General features: G+C 47.9%; 1 protein-coding gene and 1 long non-coding RNA gene across 2 annotated transcripts; both read left to right on the forward strand.

Moving 5' to 3' along the window:
• The first annotated feature begins 4,004 nt into the window (after nt 1–4,004).
• Nucleotides 4,005–6,866, forward strand: LOC147597726 (uncharacterized). The gene is made up of 4 exons (XR_015261092.1): nt 4,005–4,168; nt 4,703–4,795; nt 6,375–6,568; nt 6,776–6,866. It is a non-coding gene; the product is annotated as an uncharacterized LOC147597726 (long non-coding RNA).
• A 1,311-nt stretch (nt 6,867–8,177) lies between these two features.
• On the forward strand, nt 8,178–20,820 carry METTL2A (methyltransferase 2A, tRNA N3-cytidine). The gene is made up of 9 exons (XM_086766669.1): nt 8,178–8,422; nt 10,151–10,242; nt 14,239–14,600; nt 15,971–16,020; nt 16,481–16,541; nt 17,642–17,781; nt 18,585–18,691; nt 18,891–18,956; nt 20,331–20,820. The coding sequence occupies exons 1-9, from the start codon at nt 8,334–8,336 to the stop codon at nt 20,480–20,482; spliced, it is 1,119 nt and encodes a 372-aa protein (XP_086622795.1). The 5' UTR covers nt 8,178–8,333; the 3' UTR covers nt 20,483–20,820.
• The last annotated feature ends 696 nt before the right edge of the window (nt 20,821–21,516 follow it).

Raw genomic sequence — 21,516 nt, forward strand, 5'->3', positions numbered from 1 at the left:
GTGGGGTGAACCCCAGCAATCCCCCCATCCTGCCCCACAGGTCCCTGCAAGCCCAGCAGTCTGCTGGAGAAGCCCCCAGAGGAGGGGAGCTGGGCTGGGGCTGCTGCAGGACAGTCCCAGGGGCAAGCTGGTGCCTGGGCTGGGGGCAAAGGTGCTAAACCTGGGAGCAGGGTCCTGCCGGTGCACCCAGCCCATGCACTCGCTCAGCACCGTGTTGCGCAGGGTTGCAGGGACACCCAGCCACCACCCTCCAAAGCAGCATTTTGGGACCACAGAAGGTGCCAGAAAAACCACCTGTCTGACATGCCCATGCATCCCCTGGGCCATGGGGTGCCCCCCACCCACGCAGCAGGGTCCAGGCACCTGGGGCAGCACTCGGTGCCCCCAGATGCACTGGGTGGGGGCTTGGGGTAGGTGTTAACAGCATGCAAGGAGGGTCTGGGGTTGGGTTCAGCTGGTTTTGGCCCCAGGAGGAGCATTTCACCTTCCGGGGGGGCTGAGAGGAAGGCAGTTTGGTGCCCAAGGTGGAGCCTGGATGCAACACAGAAGAGGAGGAAGGTGAGAAACCCAGGCTGGCTGGGAAGGGAGGCTGGGGCACGGGGTTCTCGTCTGAGCCCTCTGTGCTTGCCTTGAAGCAGCACTCGGTTTGGGCGCCCGCTTGGAGACACCACAGAGCTCACGGTGCCACAGGGGTGCGGTGCCAGCCCAGAGTCCAGGGCAGCCTCCCTGCTCTGGGACATCCAGCCTGGCAACCTGCTCCAGTGAGGGTCCTTCCCACGGGACACAGCCAGCCTGCACAGGGCCTGATCCTGCTGCCGGGCTATGGGAGCGGCACACAGCCCAGCAAGCAGCAGCCGGAGGGATGGAGGCACAGTTGTACCAGAGCCTTAGATGTTGTCCCCATCCCTGTGCCACCCTGTGCCTTACAGACACTGTTGGACCTCGTTGGATGCTGTTCCAGCTCAACGTTTGTTGGCAGCGGGGAGCTGAGCCTAGGAATGCCACCATGCGCTCAGGGACATTAGGCAGAATGGGGACAGAGAGGTGACATCAGGCAGCAAGCTTCAGGACTGCCCTGTGCTGCCCGGGTGCACCCGAGGCCACCGCAGCAGTCGCCCAGTGACTGCCCTCTCAGCCGCAGGGTCCCTGGAGCGGGGCGGGGGGACGCGGGGTGCTGGCGGGGGGGGCCTGCTCTGCAGCACCCTCTTGCTAGATGGCCCCTGGTACCAAGGTCACCTCCTGCTCTTCCACGAACACAGAGCCTGGGGTCGCATCCTTCCCGGCCGTGCCCTCAGCTGCAGCCCCGCTGGGTGTGGGACCCCTGGGTGTCTGTGGGGCCACCGAGGCTTAGCAGCAGCCACCACAATGTGGCTCATCACAGAGGACACGTGTGCCTGCTCCCAAGCCCCATCAGCCCCCAGTGCGACCTCCACATCCAGCAAGAAATCCACATCCAGGAGGACCTCCAAGTAAGCAAGGGCTTGCCTCCTTGGATGGGGGGAGCCCACATTTGTCCATGTTTCGGGGCTCCTCATGTTCCCCACTTGTCCTCAAGGCAGAAAAGCTGCAGGATGGGAAGGGGACAGTGATGGAGGATGGTGCCAACACTGCAGCAGGGCTTCCCCATGGGGCACGGTACTGATGGCCAAGACGTATCCACCCAAGCAGGCGGTGTGCAGGAAGGACATGCAGAAGGAGATAAAGCAGCACAGGTGAGGGGGGCAGTGCTGGCCTCTGCACACATTCACACAACTTCTTTTGGAAGCATGCCTGCAGCCCAAAAGTGCATGCCTATCACCCACAAACACAACTCTCAGTCCTCGGAGATGCAGCTGGGTCACGCCAGGGGTTGCGTGTCTGTATCTCCTGGGAAGCACAGTCAAGAATTTGACCTGGAGATGGATTTTGCCGCTGCTGAGGACCCTGGCATGGCCTGGGATGGAGTAGACTTCTGTGCAGCTGGAGGTACCTCCTGGTGCAGGAGACAGAGGCGGCAGTTGCTCACGGCTCCCTGGGAGAAGCCATTTGCAAGCAGCCGCAACTCCAGCTCTGCTGAACCCGCACATTTTGGGCTGCAGCGAGGCTGTCGGTGCTAGGGACCACTAGATGGTGATGTCTGTACGCACACGGTCGGATGCTTTCCACCTTTCTGTGCTGCTTTCTGCTCTTCTCCCACTGCAGACAGGGATCCTCAGGGAAATTTCCCCCGTGGAGGTTTCCAGAGAGTGGGAATGTTCTGTGACCCATCCCACAGACACAGCTCCTGCAGCAACCCTTCGGGCTGGGGTGCTTTTTAATGCCACTTTTATTCCTGAAAGCGCTGAAGCGCTTCTTCTTGGAGACCATTAACATACCAACTCATTTTGTAAACGGATGCTTGTTAATAAATCCAAAAAACAGGCACAGTACTTCCTGATGGAGCTAGCAGATGCTTTAAGGTGCATCCTGCCTCATTCACAACCCAGAACTGTGTTTTCCAGGTCTCTAGGAAACTTTCCGAAAGGAAACACATCTCCGTCATCGATTCTAGGGAAGCAGGTCGATGTTGAAGAGCTGAAGTCTCACCTAGCCCCCATGGAAACCCACTTACCAGACCAGAATCACCAGGAGGCACTGGAGGACACAGCTACGGACTGTGAGTATATCAGCACTTTGGGATTGTTCAGGATCTGGAGCATCTGCTGGGCAAAAAGCTTAAGAATTGTGGAGGAAGAGGAGAAAGAGCTGGAATAAAAAAAAAAAAAAAACAAAAAACCCCAAAGTGTTGACATTTCCCAGGGCACAAAATCACAGAATAGTCCAGGGTGGAATGGACCTCAGGAGGTCTCTAGTCCAAACTCTTGCTCAAAGCTGGGTCAGCTGAGAGATCAGACTGGGTTGCTCTGGGATTTATCCACTACAGGATCTCCAGGGCAGTAAAGGAGCCAGGGTTAGCCTAGGATGAGAGTGCCATGCTCTCGGGAAAGCTTGGACCAGGCCAAAAAGGCCCTGGTTTGGGAAACAGTTTTGGGGTCAGATTCTCTAAAATCACCAAATCCTTTGCAAATATGAGTATTCTCAGTGTTGCAAACTGCCTTTTTGGTGAAAAATTTAAAGCCACAGCCAAGAATCTCCCTGCAAATTCTTATCTGTATTTTGGGCTCTCCTTCCTCAAATACATTTCCCCGTTGACTAAGCTCCATCTTCTCCTATACTGCAGGGGACACAGCTGACATCCAGGACACACCATGGAGGTGTCCTTAGCCAGTGAGGAGCTGCAGGGAGAGCCCTAGGACACATCAGAGGTGGGGATCGATATTTCTCTCCTCCTGCATGGCCACTCCAGCCAGCAGCCCAGTGACAGGAGCACAGGGAGGCTGCTGGGTCTCTGCAGCTCGTGCTTGGCTCACGGCTGGCATGGGATGCGCCATGCACTCAGCCGGGGTTAAATTCTCTCCGTTTCTCCCTTCCCTTTCATCTTGTGTTGAATTTTTGCTTTGCATTATTTGGCACAGGTGGCACGGCGTGAACCCTGTGTGCCTCGGCGAGATACAAACGCCACCCCTCAGCGTATCAAAGGGGTTGTGTCTAGAGCGTGTTACACATGGTGCAGCGTGTGGAAGGAGGTGATGGGTGGCGAAAGGCCGTGGAAAGGGAATTTAATCTTTCTTGGCCTCAGCATCCCACCCTACCTGGGGGGGAGGGAGTTCTGTTGCATTATTGTGGCTACAGTCCTTTAGATCCTGAGATGGAGAGGGTAGGTGAAAGGCAAAGGCATCTGTTATTATTATTAATAACCTTTTTTTGCCAAGTCTCTCTGTGCTGACTGCCAGCGTGTGGGTTTCCAACACTTTCTTGTTACAGAGGACACAGACTCTACGCATAATCTGCGCTCTGACCTGGCCATGGTGGAGACCTGCTTGACCGCGGAACGGCAGGAGCAGCTGAGTCTTGCTGCTGTGGATGGTGTCTGTCTGGCCGCCCTTGCGCTGTCATTGCCAAGGCCTGAAATCTCCCCGGAAAGCCCAGCTGCTGGCGAGATGCCCTGCTCCATTTAAATATTGCCCAGGCCCTCCCTTAAGGTACAAAGGTGACACCCAGGACCTCAGCTCCATCCTGGGCTCCACGGCCAGCCAAATCCAGCCGACCAGGAAGAAGCAGGAAGCCTTAGGACACGTGGAAGGTAAGGGTAAGTATCTGAGGTTCGGTTTTTTTTTTTTCTGGGAGGAAGCCTAGAAACCTCTGGAAACCAACAGATTAGTTAAAAGCTTTCTGCATGCCCGAACTGGTGCTTGTCAGACGATGAGGATGTGATGTTAACACAGAAGTTACATGGGGTGATTGATCTCCTTAAAAAAATGCTGTGGGTTCCTGTTCACATGGGGTAAATGTGGAGGAAAGTCTCTGGTGGTGAGGGACTCGATTGCTCCTCTAGTAGTAAAATCCTCCTGCTGTCTCAGCAGAGTCTAGTACATTAGTTTTTCTTCAGAAGAGATTATTTTCACTACTGTGCTGAAAAGATTTAAAATCCTCTGGAGGATGGAGCTGGAGAAAGGCAAAATATGTTATTAACACTGCTTTTGTTTTTGTGTAACAAATCTCCCTCCATTTCCTAGCTGTGCATAGAAGCTGGTAGCACCTTGCTGAGGTGTTGAGGACGGTACTTAAAACACCCACTTTAGAAAGAAAACAACGCTCGGAGGGGCTTTTTTTATTTTCATAGAGGACAAAGTTGATGTCAGTGGTGAGGGCTCCATCCTGGCCACCCCACGGATCCATGCAAACCCAGAGGAGCTGAAAGAGGCAAAAATGAATGGTGAGTGAGTCGTAGAAAAATTGGCAGGAAGGAGCCTCTGGAGGCCTCCAAACCAGCCTCCCACGTGGAGCCAGCTGTTGCCAGCACTAGAATAGGTTGGTCAAGACTTTGTCTAGCCAAGCCTTGGGCATCTCCTTTGGGACTTGGAAGTCTGGGCATGAGCCAAAGCTCCTTGCCCAGTGTTTCAGATCTTCTGGGGTGACAGCAGGAACTGAGCCTGGGTCTTTAGCCACCCGCGCCATGGGACCTTCGTGCTGGGTCACAGTGCTGCAGGGGTGACAGGCTGGCCTACTGTGATCACAATTGTGTGGCCTCACGTCCATCAGCTGAACTGAGTTCTGGTTTAGCAGGTGGAGGACAACATCTGTAAGAGAGAGCTTAGTGTGATGTTAATTGCCCCTGTGACTAGTCGGCCTTTGGCTACCATGAGGCACCACGTTCAAGGGGTAGAGAAAGGAAAACCTACTTGTCCATGAAGCGTCACCTCCACGGGTGGCAATTTATCTACAGCTACCTCCTGTCCCAGGCATTGGCTACTCTGGAGGGTAGGGGAAAGGGGAAGGGAAATAAACTACGCTGCACAGCCACTGCAGGTGGGATAGGCAGTCAGAGGCTTAAGCGGCAAGAAGAGGAGGTTTGAATTAGCCATAGGGAAGATGCTGTAGCAGAGGACTGGGAATACTGGGAGGGCACATGATTACCATCGCTGGATAGCCTGCTGCCCATGAACAGGATGAGACAGTGAGTTAATGTTGCGGCAGCACAGAACAGGGACGGATGTCATCACATCTCTGCCCCCATGGCCAACCACCATTTTGCTTACCAGTGTCAGGGACAGGAATCCAGCATTTGGTCCAGATGTTCCTGGCTGCAAGAGCAGAGGCCAAACTCTTCTCTTGCAAGATGAGACACAGAAGGACTAGAAGACCTTGTTTACTTTGGCTAATGATAAGCTACAAGGAATTGTCCTCCCTACTAGATACCTAACCAGCACTCTGCAGAAAATGGGGGTGGATGCCCATGGCATAACTTGTCCAGATCTTCCTGGGGGCTGCTGGGATCTCTGCTCCCTTTGAGCTCTGCGAGGTAAAACAAGGCTCAGTCACTGCTCTGACCACTCTCCTTCTCTCCAGTCCCTGGCAAAAATGACTCGGGCAGTTTTGATTCTGTCCATGCCAGAGGAATCCTCTTCTTCAAAGTGTTCTGGAAGCTAGTGGAGTTGGCAGCTCTGCCCAGGAGAACTCTGTTTCAGATTATCAGGTGAGCTGTCTGAGCTCTGTGAGACAGACACCCCACTTTACTGGGGTGTTTGTGCCTTATGTAACAAAATACACAGAACATAGGGGCCCCAAGACTAGATATCCAGAAATATTTTATATCTAGTCAGACATCCAAAAGCACCTGCGTAACTCAGACACCTGCTCTACGAAGACACTGTTGTAAATGCCATCACGTGTCTATCACACACCTTTGCAGTTTAAATACCCTCACCCACCGGGTCTTTCCAGACACGTGGGTGCACAGCAGGCAGTGCTGGACTGTGTTTCATGGGACAATGACGCCCTCTTTTGTCTTCTAGTTACCACCAGCAGAAGCTCAGGGACTGCACTGGCCGAAAAGTCTGGAAGGATGGTGACTTCCTCAAGTGTCACAGATAGAAGCCCCACAAAATTCAGAAAGAGCCTGTTTACCCTATGCCTGCCTCTGTAAGTGCTGCCTGCACCTCATCTGTGAAGAAAAGGAAGGCAGCAGGTTACATGGAGCACCTCAAAGGTAAGGCTTGCACACTGTCACTCCCACTCTGTCCAGAAGGGAAGTCACTGGAGCTACGAGGGTGACAAGCCAACTGGGCTATTTGCCACAGCTCCTTCGGTTCTCTCCTGACGCATGGCCTTCTCCAAAGGTGAAGGGTCAGTGCTTCTGGGACAGAGTTCAGCAAGCCTCAGGGTCAGCCCTTCGTTAGCAAACCTTTCCCAACAGGATCACAGGAAACGGAGCTGGAGCAGACCTCAGGGATCACAGAACCACTCCGTGCTGAAGCTCACCTGGAAGGCAGGGGGATGCGTCTGGCTGTCAGTACCACCAGCATGGGATCACAGAAGGGTTTGGGTGGGAAGGCACCTTGAAAGCCCATCCAGCCCAACCCCCTGCAAGGAGCAGGGACATCTCCAACCACATCAGGTTGCTCAGAGCCCCGGCCAACCTGACCTTTGATGTTTCCAGGGATGGGGCATCCACCACCTCTCTGGGCAACCTGTTCCAGGGTTCCACCACCCTCAGTGTAAAAATTTTTTTCCTGATGTCTTGTCTAAATCTGCCTCCCTCTGTTTTAAAACCATCACCGCTTGTCCTGTCACACCAGGCCCTGCTGAAGAGTTTCTCCCCATCTTTCCTATCAGCCCCCTTTAGGCACTGGAAGGCCACTCAAGTGAGCGTGAAACACAGAGGGAGGGTGTCACACTTTGTCATATGGGGACTGCAATTAGGGGAGAACTGGGTGTGACTGGTCACTCGTGTAACCTATACACTAATTGTCTGGTGAATGCTTTAACTAGACACGAGTATTAAAGAGCAATTTTGTCACATGTGCAAGGAAAAATGAAACCAGAGGTATAATAATAGCTTAGCTGTTTATTTCTGTTAATCGTCAGCATGAATTGGTTATAACCTGCCAGCACCGCATCATAACATACCACTGAGGTGGTTTTTGTCTCGTATGTATGCACATGGCACCTGCTTCCACCTGGGCAAAGCTCTGTGATTTCCTCTGCCTCCTCTTTCAACTTCTCTCCCTTTTCCCAGACGGCAGACGCAGCCGGCACAGCCCGGCCCTCTGCTGGGCTAGGCTGAAGCTGTGGTGGAAGATCTGCGGGAGCTGGATCAGCTTGGAGACAGGCAGCAAGCGCTTCCACTGCACCTTCTGCACCCACTCCTGGCCATGGAACACCTGCCAGTAACAGCCACCGACGTCCGCAGGCGGGTGCCACATGATGCAGGGAGCGGCACGGGCACCAGGCGAAGGCCATGCCTGGACACCACTGCTGGACAATGGCGGCTTGGGCCGGGACTGCTCTCCCCTCAGTGTATGAAGTGGGAAATCAAACCCAGGAAAATAAGGGTATAAGGAAAGAGTTCTGGATGTAAGAATATTTTTACACTGAGGGTGGTGGAGCACTGTCCCAGGCTGCCCAGAGAGGCGGTGGATGCCCCATCCCTGGAAACATTCCAGGCCAGGTTGGCCGGGGCTGTGAGCAACCTGATCCGGTTGGAGATGTCCCTGCTCCTGGCAGGGGGTTGGGCCGGGTGGGCTTTGAAGGTTCCTTACAAACTATTCCGTGATTCTATGAAAAGCGGTTTGATCGCCGCTGTGACCGTTTCCCGCCGCTGCCGCCATTCCTCCGAGATACCCCCGCGCGCTCCCCGCCACCGACCCCACGTGACAACGGCGTCCCTCACGTGACCCTGGCCCGGCCGCCTAGTCCTCTTTCGGGTCGGTCTGCGGGGAGGTGCTTCCGCTTCCGGTGGCGCTCCGCCCGTCATGGCGGCGCCCAGGGAGGCGCCGGAGCGGCGGCCTTTCGGGAGGCGCTTCCTCACCGACCCCACCCGCCTTTTCCAGCACAACGCTTGGTGAGGGCGGCCGCCAGCTCCGAGCCCCGTCGGTGCCCGCTCCGCAGTCTCGGCTCTTTGCTGCCCGTCGCGGAGAGGCCCGGGGAACCGGCCGCGGCGCTCTGGGGCGCTGCTGCCCTGTGGTGTCTCTCCAGGCCCGGCCGCGGGGGTTGGGGTGAGGTGGCCGAGGGACGGGGGGGCTCGTTCTCGCCGCCTCGGCCTGGCGAGGCGCTGTGTAACGGGGCTCTCGGCGGTCAGGGCGGGTCAGACCCGGCTGCAGACGTTCAAGCGCTCACGGGGGCGTGGAGCAGGCGAAGGGGGGAGTTGTGGGTGAGGGGCTGGCGGGCGGGCAGAGAGCGGGGCCCGTGAGGGCTCGGAGGTGCGGGCGGGCCCTGCTCCGTTCGGCGGGTGTTCGGGGATGCTGATCCCCGGGGCGTCCTGAGCCTCCCGCAGCTCCTCCCGAAGCACTCGGGATTCCTCAGGCTCCCGTGATGTTTCAGGAGAACGCGTTGCGGTGCTTGGCCTTGTAGCAGTTGTTTCATTGCTGTAGTTAATAAAGTTAAATGATCCGCTCTCAGAAATCTAGAATCCTTCTCTATCTGTGTACGTTAGTGTCTGATGTATAACTGACTGAAGGGCATGTCACCTGTCCTCAGCCACGCGGTGCGGTGACGGTGTGAGGCTGTGCTAGGCGTTAGCTTGGAACGGTGTCTTTGGCTGGAGAAGACACTGTTTTTAAGATATGTTAACCACCCCAGTTCTCAAATTTTCTGGTAACTTAAGATATTTTGCACTTTTTAAGACCTTCGATCTCTGGCTGCTATGCCCTGTTAAGGATTGGGTATGTTTATTTTGTAATACAGCAATATGTGCGGGTATCAGCCTGTCATTTATTTGGGACTATACTGTATCAAAGGTATCTTATGAAAGCGTATCCTCAACAGTATTTCCCTGTAGAAACTCCTAGTAATCTAGTTTTTCACAGGCTTAACTGCTAAGTCTTTGTTTTGTGAGTTAATATCAGAAGACTAATTCCTCCTGAGGCCAGAATAGTGCTTTTTGATCCTTGTAGTCTGCTTTTCATTCGCTTGTTTTAATGAGAAAAGCTGAGTGAATCACTTTAATGACTACGCAACTGTGTATGCGCATTTAAGTTATTAATAGGTTCTTAACGCTTTAAAGCTTCCTGCATATTTTTCTCATAATTTGATTTAATGTTATGACATAATATGACAATTTACCTTCCAAATTACCACACTGTCTTTTTTTTTTTCATTTAACTTGATTCTAAGACAGCTAAATCAAATGCCCCGTGTTGATGACCTGCTTGAAGGCACGCAAGCGCCTACCTGTCCACTGCACGTGTGGGAACAAGTGCTTTTAGCAGTGTGAGAAGGGCAGTTCCTCTCCTAGGGGGCCTGCTCGTGCTGAGTGCCCACATGGTTTTATAGTAAGGATTTATTTCCTCTAAACTTGGCTGAGCCTCAAATAGGGAAAAGGCTTAGGGGGCAGATTTGGTGTCTCGTGGGATCCCTACCCGTTACATCTTTCATAATGCTACAAGTGCTGTTTGTTCAGAGCTGAGAGCCGTACGTGCTGATAGCTTTTGTACTGCTGCTGAGCCAGAATTAGAGATCGTGGAAAAGCTCCGCAGCTCTCGGTTTGGAGACCTGTCTAGACACTTTGCCTTTCTCTCTGTCGTTACCCTACCGTTCTCAGCTGAGTAGTTAATCTTATTTTTTACAACAGGGATAACGTGGAGTGGTCAGAAGAGCAGGAAGCCAGTGCCAGGAGTAAAGTTCAAGAGAACAGCTCACAGCTGTTGCCACAAGATAAACAAGGTACTTTTGGATACTATTGTAACGCTGAGTCTTAACTCGCTCATACAAGAGCGGAACAGTCTGGCCAGAGCTACACGTGCATCAGCATTTATTCCTCCCTTCCCCCTCTCCCAAAGAACTCAAAATAGATTACCTCTTTGTTGGTAATGAAAAATGGAGGCGAAGGAATCTTTCTGGTCTTATTTTACCTCTCTGTGACTTTTCTACTTCTCCAGAGACTCATCCTACTGGAACAGAAATGGTCTTGGTTGGGAGGAGTAATCTTGAGTTGAGCTTCTTTGTTCATGTTGTGTATATTTAAATACTTCTTAGTGTTCCTTGTCAACAAACTTCTTTCATTGTAGTGTTACTGCCTCTGCTTGGTTTTGCTCTCTAAAGCTTAACTTCTAACAGTCAGTCTTTTGTTTCCTTGCGTGCTGTGGAGCTATACCTAATTCAAGCTCAGTGTTTCCCTTAAGAGTGTGATAAAGTAGTGTCTATATCTGTCTCTACCAGGTTAACAAACAGCAAGATAATGATTAAATCAGAAGTGAAGAAAAATTGTTTTATCTTGATTTAAGTGTTTATCATCAGAGAGGCAGAAAAGGGATTCCGCAGTTTTTATTTCCTCAAACTTGGCTTAAAGGCTATTTATGCATCCGAAACACAAAGCTTACCTGAATGTGAATCAAGCTAGAAGTGCACAGCCCTGTAGTTAGTTAATAATGTGGAAGCTGTTCTGAGCTGGATAATAAAGCATCTTTGCTCCACACCTGTTAGATATCATCCAGTCCCTTAAATGATGGTGAAATGGCTTCCTGTTCTTTGGGATGATAAGAGACTTGTTTGATGGTGTTCTTGTTATACCCCGCTGAGCTCTAGGATGGATCTGCTCCTTTTGTTCAAATTAAATTGAGTGTGCCATCTGTAAGGCAATGCTGAACACTACTGGAGCTATTGAGACACTTCCCATATAGCTTCCAGTTATGTTCACAATAGCAAATTTAATTATACCAAAGAGCAACTCTCCTAATTTCTTGGATTCCCAAAAGCATCCAGCAGCTTCTATTGTGATGCCCATTGTGTTGAGTTCATTTTTAAAATCTGGTTAACATTAAAGGATGCTGTCTGTCATGCTTTGAGAACCTATATACAACTATGAAACTGTGGAGCAATTTACTGTTAGAGCCATTTGTCAGGTCTTCATGATGTATTTCCCAGACTGAACAATGGAGGCCAGTCAAATTTTGATGGTTGCTATTCAATGGGAAGCATGTGGAGACAATGGGGATGGTGGAAACATAGGGAAGCCGGCCCAGCCAAATGTGCCTGAAGGGTCTAGTATTTTGAGATTCAGTAGTGTCCAAGCAGCAGAACAAAGGCAGGCTAGTGGTCATTATGGCTGTATTATTCTGTGGACTACTTGGGGCTGTCAGGATTTGTTGTGAAGAAGGAGAGAAGTTCTATGGGATATGTTGAAGATGTGTCTCCTGGCTGGGAACGAAGAAAGAAGTGCAAGAGTTTCTTGGTTTCCTTTTGAGGCTTCATAATTAGGCCCCATGCAATTCAGGGGGTCCCTGGTTCTCTTCCTGTCCTTTGTGAACAGTTACTTTTGTTTGCCCTTCTGCAATGTGAAAGGGTGAGTATGGGCTTGGCTTTGGGGGTGTCCTTATAAAGACAAGCAGAAAAGTCAGGAGTCCTTATCAATAAAGCCTCTGGAGGAGTCTGGCTTGCACGCCCATGTCCCGATGAGCTAATACCACAAAAAGGATCTTAAGGCAAGTGTTATGTGAACTTTTCTGGCATAACTTGTGCAGGAAGTCAGACTGGAAAATTAATATGGTCATTTTTTTTGCTTTAAATCTATTTCTTGCGTGGTCTTTGTCAGCTGGCCCTTGATTTTTTACATTTAAATTGTTACTGATCCTTTATTCCAATGCTTTGAGAACACTAGGCTATGAGACAAATGAGCTTTTATTTAAAGCTTCTGCACATGTGGGTTGGAGCGTAACAGCTGTTCAATAGCAGCCATCAGAATTGCACAATAATTTAACACACAAAGAGCACAATGTCTTCTTGTTCGGCGTTATACTGTGGCAGAAATGTGGGTAATCCAAAATGGCTGGGCTGGAATTTTGCCCCAGCCCCTCAGGTAAGAATCCCATTACAATCAGGCTGTCATGGGATCGTTAGGGACCAGCAGGAACCAGGACTTTATATTTTTGTTAGGTGAAAGAGCATTTCCAGCCCCTGCAGCTTTGCATATCCCTACTAGTGCATGGAAGAAGTGACAGTAGAGGAAGGAGTGAAGTGCCAGGGACTGAATTAATAACACGTTTCCCTCTGACTTTGTAGCAGTCATTGTGTTCTTCTATGCAAGTAGTAAACTGACTTGACCCTGCTTGCTTTGAGCTACTGTGGGATCATGGCACCAACTTAACTGCTCTAGTTTAATATCAGACATTAAAATTTCTTTCAGCTTGGGGTTTAACGACAAGGCTTCTTAAAAGGAGAAAATCCTTGTAGTTGAGGTAGATCATTTTTATATAAAGCTCTTTATGCTTGAGGGATAGATCCTACTAAAAATATACATGCGACCGACTTCTGGTTCTTTGTTAAAGCCATTTTTGTCTACATTTGTCTGGGGCTATCTGTTTTTCCAGATGTTCTTGGTTCACTTTACTGTCTCCCTTCACATGTCTTCTACACGCTTCTATGCTTTTCAGAAAGACTAAGAAATAAACTGCAGTTCAGATAATGATACTAATCTCCAATTTTAAGATGCCTGCTTTTTCCTTTAACCCTGCTCTTAGCAGAGGTTGAAAGAGGTTATTGATTCTCACGTACAGTCATCATCTTTAGTTGTGGGAGAATCATTTGCATTCAGTAATGCACTTGTTGCTGTGTAAGGATGGCTAAGGAGTTGCGTGTTATTGAAATGCAGTTGGGATCTCTGGCCGTGGATGTTAACGCCTCTACGTGATTACACGTGTAGGATGCTATAATTAGCTTTTATTTCCTGGGACAGAGAACTTATCACGTTAATGAAAATTCAGGAAGCCAGCTGGATTCATAACTTTCCACAGGAAAAATAGTTTCCCTAGAACTGTACTTGATCTGAAATATGTGAAGGTCTGTGGAAATAATTCTGTCGGTGACTCGAATTTCGTTAGATCATAGCTTTGTAAGAGTTCTTCCAGCTTTCTGTAATGCTCATCTTGCTACTGGAATGTATCCACTTGGTGTGAGAATGATAATGCTTGCTGCTGAAGTTAATTTTTGTCATCTTTAGTCTATCCACCTTAGCTCTCCACTATTACTTTAATGACAGTGGTCACTTTTGTTGATTTCTCTCTTTTGTTTCAGTTTCATAAATGCATGATGCTCTGGCTTGCACAGAACTACGGAAAGCAAAGTGCTGTAGGCTGGACTCTAGCAAATACTTGTGTAAAACATGCTGTCCTGTAATCCTGGAGTATTGCGCAAATAACTAGTTGAGCTTGCTGCCAGGCCTGTCTAGTTGACTAATTTTTTTGTTTCTCCATCTGAAAAAAGGGGTAGCGTGTTGGACAGGAGCTCTTCAGCTCCAGGCAGCTGTTGTAGAATTCCTTAGGAGCTGTAAGTGCTTGACACTTAATGTCATGAGGCTCCAAATGAATTATTCCAGTGAACTGAACAGTTAGTGGTAGAAATGGAAGTAAAACCTGGATTCCTTCATTCCAGTCTCCTTCAAAGAGACCTTTTCTGTTGCCAGCTGCCTTTAAATCTTACCAGGAGACAGACAGCTTTCTCGTCTTTCTCTTTTCCCTTTTTTAGTCCTAACAAAGTGACTGTGAGGAGGCAGGCTGAGTGTTTATGTGGGATGGCACAATTTAAATAAAGGTGATTTTCAGTCAGTAACCTCACTTCTTGAAGCGATTGCTGAATAGATGTCTGCGGTGATCCCTCGCTGTCTGAACTGATTAAACTCTGAGACCTTCTGATTTGACTGCTAATGACATTTTTGTTTGTTTACAGAGGAATATGAGGTGAATGCTAAGAGATACTGGGATGACTTTTATAAAATCCATGAAAACGGCTTCTTCAAGGACAGGCACTGGCTGTTCACTGAATTTCCTGAGCTGGCACCTAACAGGAAGCCAAGTCAAAATGGGGATTTTGTGCATGAATTTAGTAACAAAAAAGAATCCAACAATGAAGGACTGGGAAGCTGTGAAAATGGACATTGTTTGTTGGAAACCAGAGCAGAGAATCAGTTAAACCTGATAAAAAGCATGCCTAGGATCCACACAGAGGAGCTGGCTATGCAGAAGTACAAGGAGCTGAATCAAAGTGATGGAGGTTACCCAGGATCATCTGCATCGTACCGTATATTAGAGGTAATAGCTGTAAAACAGAGTCGCACATCAAACAGTCCCTTGTATCAGTGTTAGTGTGACTGGGACATAAAAGTATAGATCATTGGCAAACAGCAAGCGCATGGGATGGTTGCCTTAAGTCAGTAAAATGCAAAAAACAGAGGGCGGCTTAGAACTGAGTTAAATCTGCTTGGATTCTTTTGGTTCAGGCTGTGAATTGGCAGAGCACAAGGACCATAAGAAGTTTCCAAGTTTAAAAGACAAACTATTATTATCAGATGTTGAAACAAGCATTTAAAAGTCATCTTTTGAAGAAGCTGATTTTCTTACTTGTCTGTATAAAGCTTTCCCTTGTCATTTATGTTTTGCATGTTTGTGCTGACTCTTGTTTGCCTTGGGAGGTGTGAAACAAAACAGTGAAACCAAGAATTTAAAGATGCTGTTTGGTAGGTTCCTTATGGCCCACATGGTAACGGGAAATCTCAGACTGATACGGGGTTTGTCCCAGAAAAGTCTGTAGGACTTCTAAATATTAGACTCCTGACAGCTGGTAATGGCCTTTTGTTCTGCCACTTCTAGTTTGCTCAGTGTAGATATCTCTGTTCTTGTTGAATGCTTCATGTTCTGTGGAAGTTCCACCCTTCTAGGGAGAGTCAATATGAACTGTCCTTTTGATTTTTTTTTTTATTTAATCTGAGGCTTTGAGACTTCCTCAGACTTTGATGTTCTTGTGCCATTGTGGCTTTTCTGTCTCACCTGAGTACTTTCAGTAATATCTGTCCCTGCAAGCCATCAGTAGCGTTTTCTTTTCAGTCTATTTCAATTTTACTGATTCCTTAAACATTCGGAGGCAAATTTCCCAAACCGAGTTGTGTGAGCCATCTTCTCTTCAAATGGGAACAAGTAGCAGGAATAATAAGGCAGAATCACTGCAGGCCTAGTTGTAACTTGACGAAGAGCCATCTAGTGAAGGAAACTGTGAAACAGCAGGATGTAGTTATAGTAAAGCAAACTTCTTTCCCATTGCTCTGATTTTCTATGGAAGTGAACGCAACTAATTCGTGGCCTTTGCCAATGCGTCAGTGACTCATGCTGGTTGTTATGCTTGGGATTTCAGCAATAACAGTTTTCAAAAGAGTAGCAGTATATAGCTTGTTAATAAGACTTCTGCGAGAAGTGGCTTAGCAGTTTCCTCCAAATGCTTATATGTCAGCCTGCTCAGAGCTGAACATAGACAGATCTTGCACTGAGAGTTGGAAATGGTCACTGCTGTGCTCAGTTGTTACTCCTGAGTTGCTGTGTTCCATGTCTATAGAGAGATGATTTGAAATTCGCTGCATGGGACATGCTGAAGAGACTGAAGAAATGTGTACATCTGTTTCTTTGTGCAGGTTGGCTGTGGTGCTGGAAATACGGTCTTCCCAATTTTACAAACCAACAAGTAAGTAGTTCTCAATAGGTTTTTACCTGCGTGATACCCCAGAGAGTATGTCGTTCTTAGTTTAGACAATCTCAGGGAAAGGCTGGATGCAAATGGTACCTTTGCCATCTGCAACTTCAAATGATTGTGTTTTGAGCTTGGAAATCTTTGATTTTAGAACGCAGCCAACAAAACGTGATGCGACTTTACATATCTCATTCTGAAAGCATTTTTGTACAGGCCTGAGTGTCTCTCCTTTTCCAGAAGGAAAAGGAAAGCAGTCAGTTCCATATGAGAATAACTGAGGCATAAAGGAGCAACATGATCCACCAGAGTTTGCACAAGGCATTATAGACAGAGATAGACTAAAGCTCAGCATTTCTGCCTCCTAAGTCTGTGCTCTGTGCCTTTGAGACACTTCTTAATTCCTGTGGAACATCTTTATATAAATGATGATAGTTTCTTTTTTTTTTTATTTCAGTGACCCAGGCCTTTTTGTTTATTGCTGTGACTTTTCTACAACAGCTGTGGATCTTGTCCAGGTAAACTCAGTGGTGCTGCCACCGGCTGTCTACCTGCGTTGGCAGCGTTATTTTTTTTTTTTAAGCTAGCCTTGATGCTGACCCTTGTACTGGTAAATCAGGAAAACGAGTCATCAAAGATTGTAGAAATGAGGGAAGTTGTAGTTCTCAAAATGTCACAATGGAAGCAGACAAGTCAGCCAGATTTTCTTTCCCCTGTGGCTGGCAGTACTTTTCTAAATCCAGTGCTCTTTTAGCTGAGTAACTGCTGAACCTTGAAAACATTCAGGCTATTTTTTAACAGGAACTGAAGCTGGTTTTTGTTTGTGTGTGCGTTACTGTCACTGCAGTTCTGGGAATGTGGTCTGATTGCTTCTGCACAGACAGCTGAGGAGGGATACTGCTGTCTGTGGACAGGAGGCTGGAATTTAGTCAAAGGACAAGTACTGCTAACAAATTTCAGGTCAGAACAGAACTGAGAATACAGGAAGTATCAGATGTAATCAGTCACTTCATGAGATGAGATAGAGAACACAGCAGCAGAGGCAGCATGCTATTTCGTCCTCTTAAGGTGATGCTCCTGCAATGCGTAGTAGCAGGTTTAGAACAATATACAACTTCTTTTAGAAGTCTGAATATTATTTTTTTTAAGAGTATAACTTTAGGCAGGCAGGTTTTATTTTAGGGGTATAGGGAGTAGTCTGTTGGAGTTGAAATGAATATTGATTTTGGTGATGCAGAAAGGGGCCCTGACACTCTAATTTTTGTAAAGATTTCCAGCTTAACACCTCCCCTCTTCACCACTGTTAGTGGAAAATCTGACCTTAAAGTTGCAATAATCCCTCAATCAATTTTGGGGGTTTTGGCAGCAATGATTGTCTGAACGTAACAAGTCCAAAGCTCATTGTAAATCTCCCATGTGTACTTATTTTTCACATTTCACCCCTGTTCCTTGTCTGACCAGGGAACCTGTCTGACCCAGTCTGCCTTAGTCCAGTGAGGCTGAAACAGATCTGTGACAGACCACTTCATTATATGAAAGTTAAAATGCTCCCGTGTCCAGAGAATATTAATATCAGGGTCTGCTGCTAATGCTTTCATTTCTTTCCTCTCAAATACAGAACAATGCAGAATATGATTCTTCTCGCTGCTTTGCGTTTGTCCATGACCTGTGCAATGACCAAAGTCCTTTCCCAATGCCAGACGAGAGTCTTGACGTTGTTATTCTTATCTTTGTCCTCTCAGCGATTCTCCCAGAGAAGTAAGTTTTAGTAGTTCCTTCTGGTTGCAGAAGATAATGCATATAGAGATGGAGTTCTTCAGCAGTAGATCCCATCATATCAAAGAAAATTAAAGTTTGTCCTTTGTCTGGTCCGGTTTTCCATTAAGCCTCTGAAAATGAAATTTGCAGGTACTTTCTGTTGTAACAAATTCCGGCACAGGATAGATGTGATTTGGAAGTGCTAAGTGGCTATAGATAACGTCTTGCTGCGCTCACCGTTGCTCACCTATTCTGAACCTCAGCTACACTGAGCACTCGGTGCTCTTTTTTGGAAAGTATGCTGCTAGATTTTAAGGCTCAAAGGCTGGATTAATTTCCTATGGGAGGTAGCGAGAAGGGAGGGAACAGGTTCAGAAGACAGGAAAAGTGCTGTGATCTTAGTGTGACAGTGTGCTACAATCTACGCTGGTGTCTCTTTTTTTGTTACCTTTGGTTTTATTTCACAGCATTTTTCTTCAAGTTCACTTACTGTTTGTTTTAAGAAACCGGTGGGGATAATACTTTTGTAATTAGTAAGAGAGAGCAGTTAATCCCTGATGTGGCAGGCTAAGTTACTGTTGTAGAAAAAAAAAAAAGCAGAATTGGGGAGCGTCAAATAAGGTGGCCAAATAAAATCAACCCAACTAAGTCTGAGAGAGCTCAGAAAAGTGCTAGCTTTTAGTAGCTCCTTGTATGAAGTTGAGACATCTGTAAAACTTCATACGTTCTTTCTGGAAAGTAAGCTAAGGAAACAAGCATCATTTTGCAGAATGTTGATTACTTCTGTTCTGTTCTTTCCTCAGGATGCAATGCATCGTTAACAGACTGAGTCGCCTTCTGAAACCAGGAGGAATGATTTTGTTACGAGATTATGGCCGCTACGATCTGGCCCAGCTTCGGTTTAAGAAAGGTATTTTCTTTTCCCCTGGGGAGTCTTACCAGACCACTAATAGATGATGCTTCTCTGGAGTAGTGTCTATCCTGTTGAGGAGACAGCTCATTAATTCCCCTTAAGCACAGCGTGTGCTCGGAGAAGTGTTTCTTGTTGGATGGCAGTTGTTGATTTTTAAATGATAGCTGGTAACTGTTTAAATCCCTCTTGCCCTTAGGTCAATGTCTGTCTGATAACTTCTATGTGAGAGGTGATGGCACCAGAGTCTACTTCTTCACACAAGGTAGGAGGCTGGAAAACGTTCCTCTGACTCTCCTCACCTCTTTTCATCCCCATGCCCTCAGGTTTTGCCGCTAGGTCTTTCCAGCCTGTCTTTCTTGGATCAGTGTGAATTGTTAAATGTCCTCCAATTGCACAAGTACCGGGGCTTGTCACTTGCTGATGCGAATGTGGCATGATGAATTCCGTAGTGGAAAATCCTTTTAGAGGAAGACCAGTGTGTTTGGTACACTGGGAGGGGTGGGATTGGAGGAGCTCTCCTGGAATCTTATTGCCTGTGGATGATGGAGTGAGATGGACGCCACTTGAAGGAACTTCTCTAAACTTTACTGTTCTTCTACAAGGAAATAAGAAGGGCGTGGTTCAGTGTAGAGCTGAGTCAGCCTCTCCAGTTCTGCTGCTGCTTGGTGTTCAGCAGAGGTTGTATTCTCCCTGCTTATCACCAATTGCACCTCCAGTCATTTCCAGCGCGGGCCCCTCTGTCTGGTCAGTTTTAGGGCAGTGGCACAACTGCAACAAACCGTTCCCTTCCCCATTGCCCGAGTCTTGTTTGTCACAAGAAAATTAATGTTTAATGCGTGTTTGGCAAACGCTTCATGATGGCAAGCATCTGATAAAAGAGCACAAGCTGGGACCTGTTAGCCCTTTTCTACAGAAGCTCCGTGCGAATCACGTGCTCCCGGGCTGCAGTTGAACAAGCCCTCTGCTGCTCAGCAGGACTGGGTCTGGCTTTGCCCACGGCCAGTGTGTCGGAGCACTGTGGTACTCGCTTGGCTGGGAATACCTGCCAATGAAAAGTGTTGCAGCCTCCAGGGCTCTCAGTGCTTTGATTGGGCCCCAGGAGCGTGTAGGGTTTTGTGGATTGCCCTCCCCCCACCCCCAAACTTAACCTTAATGAATCCCGTTCCCCTCCAGCCTGTGCAGCACAGATCTTATTGCCACCATTTGAAAGCGTAGGTCTGATCCCATTCTTTGCTCTTGCAGACTCTGAAATTCCTCTGGAGAGAGGGGGGAGGGGGAAGGAATGGATCTGTCCCTACTTGCCAGAAGATGCTCCCTTAGTCGGTTACTAGAGGTGATACTCATGTCTGAAACCACTACTGTTAAGTTTTTGTAGAGTCTCTGTAGTTCTAGTTGTCCTCCACATAATTCTTTCCTTCCTTGGCAGAAGACAAACTCAAGGGAAACTGGAGAAACTGTGATCTTAATCCTCCCATAGTGCAGTAGTTAGGTCCTGTCTGATCTTTATGTTTCCCTGCCAGAGTGAGACCATGAGTTTCCTCTGGCCCAGCTTTCAACATAATTTAGCCCTCAGTGTGAGCAGGTATCAGTTAAATGAAAGCTGTGGCATCCTCAATCTCCTTCTCTCTGCTTCCAGATGAATTAGATGATCTCTTCACAACCGCTGGACTGGAGAAAATCCAGAATCTGGTTGATCGGCGATTGCAAGTGAACCGTGGGAAGCAAATGACAATGTATCGAGTATGGATCCAGTGCAAATACCGCAAGGCTGCTGCCCCTCAGCTGTGAGGAAGCAGGGCACGCTTTTTAGGTTGGAGCCTCTTCGTGGCCATGTGCATTGTCTCCTCCTGGTGAGATGTGGTTTTATGGAGTTCAGCGCTCACAGGACCTCAGTGCCTTTTACAGTGCCTAGCGTTACTTCAAGTGAGTTCTGCCAAGGATGAATGCTCTAAGAGGAGACCAAGCAGTGTTTTAGATGTCTTGCTACTGGTCTGAGCTTTTAAAGTTATTTATGGTTTTAACAACTTACAAAACGGTCATGCTGTTTATAGCATCTGAGCAAGTTGAGTAGCGAGTCACTCTTACTCTGGATTTCCACATGAGACAGAAGGAGAGCTTCAACCTTACTTCTGTGTTGTGTACGCTTGTCTTGGAAACAGAAAACATACAAAGGGTAAATACACTTTTTTTTCTGCAGCTGGTCGCTAGGCCTAATATGAATCCCTTAGCCAACTTACGTCATGCGGCTCTCTTTGAATCATTCGGATTTGTGCAAATCCACAAGTTAAAATACATTGATCGAGGGCAAGAACTGAGAGTATGCTGGTTTCTCTGCACCAGCTTCCCCATGGATGCCTCATGGCGTGCAGATAATCTTCAGAGAAAGCAGATTATGCTGCCTCACTGCCAACAGGGATGCTCCTCTACGGAGCTAGCCCACTGTAGCTCGGGTGCTATGAATTCTGATCAAGCAAGGTTCAGGCTTTCAAAGATTTGGGACTGATGCCAGTTTTGGGGCACCTCCAGAGTGCAGAATATCACAGGCAGCTCACGGGACCAGGTTTTACGCAGAATTACCTGCTTTTTCTGCTTGAACAGGGAGAAACTGTTTTTGCTGGCTGCAGCCCCCAGGTTACGAACTGCACTGCCCTGTCACGGTAGTGTCTTGAATCCGAGTAAGACAAGACACCTGTTTTTGATAAGAAATCTGAAGAATGCTTACCACTCCTGTTTAATTTCTTAGAGGAAGCCAACAGTATGGCTTTCTGAAGGTATTTCCCCACCTTTGATAGCAAATATCTTTTATCTCAGCTTGTTTTCTT

The sequence above is a fragment of the Chlamydotis macqueenii genome, chromosome 25 (genome assembly GCF_036417535.1).
Source record: "Chlamydotis macqueenii isolate bChlMac1 chromosome 25, bChlMac1.mat, whole genome shotgun sequence".
NCBI lineage: Eukaryota > Metazoa > Chordata > Aves > Otidiformes > Otididae > Chlamydotis > Chlamydotis macqueenii.

Coding starts and splice junctions, on each gene's coding strand:
- METTL2A (XM_086766669.1), top strand. CDS start 8,334: ATGGCGGCGCCCAGGGAGGCGCCGGAGCGGCGGCCTTTCGGGAGGCGC. Junction 18,692..18,890: donor CCAGCTTCGGTTTAAGAAAG/GTATTTTCTTTT, acceptor TCTTGCCCTTAG/GTCAATGTCTGTCTGATAAC. Junction 18,957..20,330: donor AGTCTACTTCTTCACACAAG/GTAGGAGGCTGG, acceptor CTCTGCTTCCAG/ATGAATTAGATGATCTCTTC.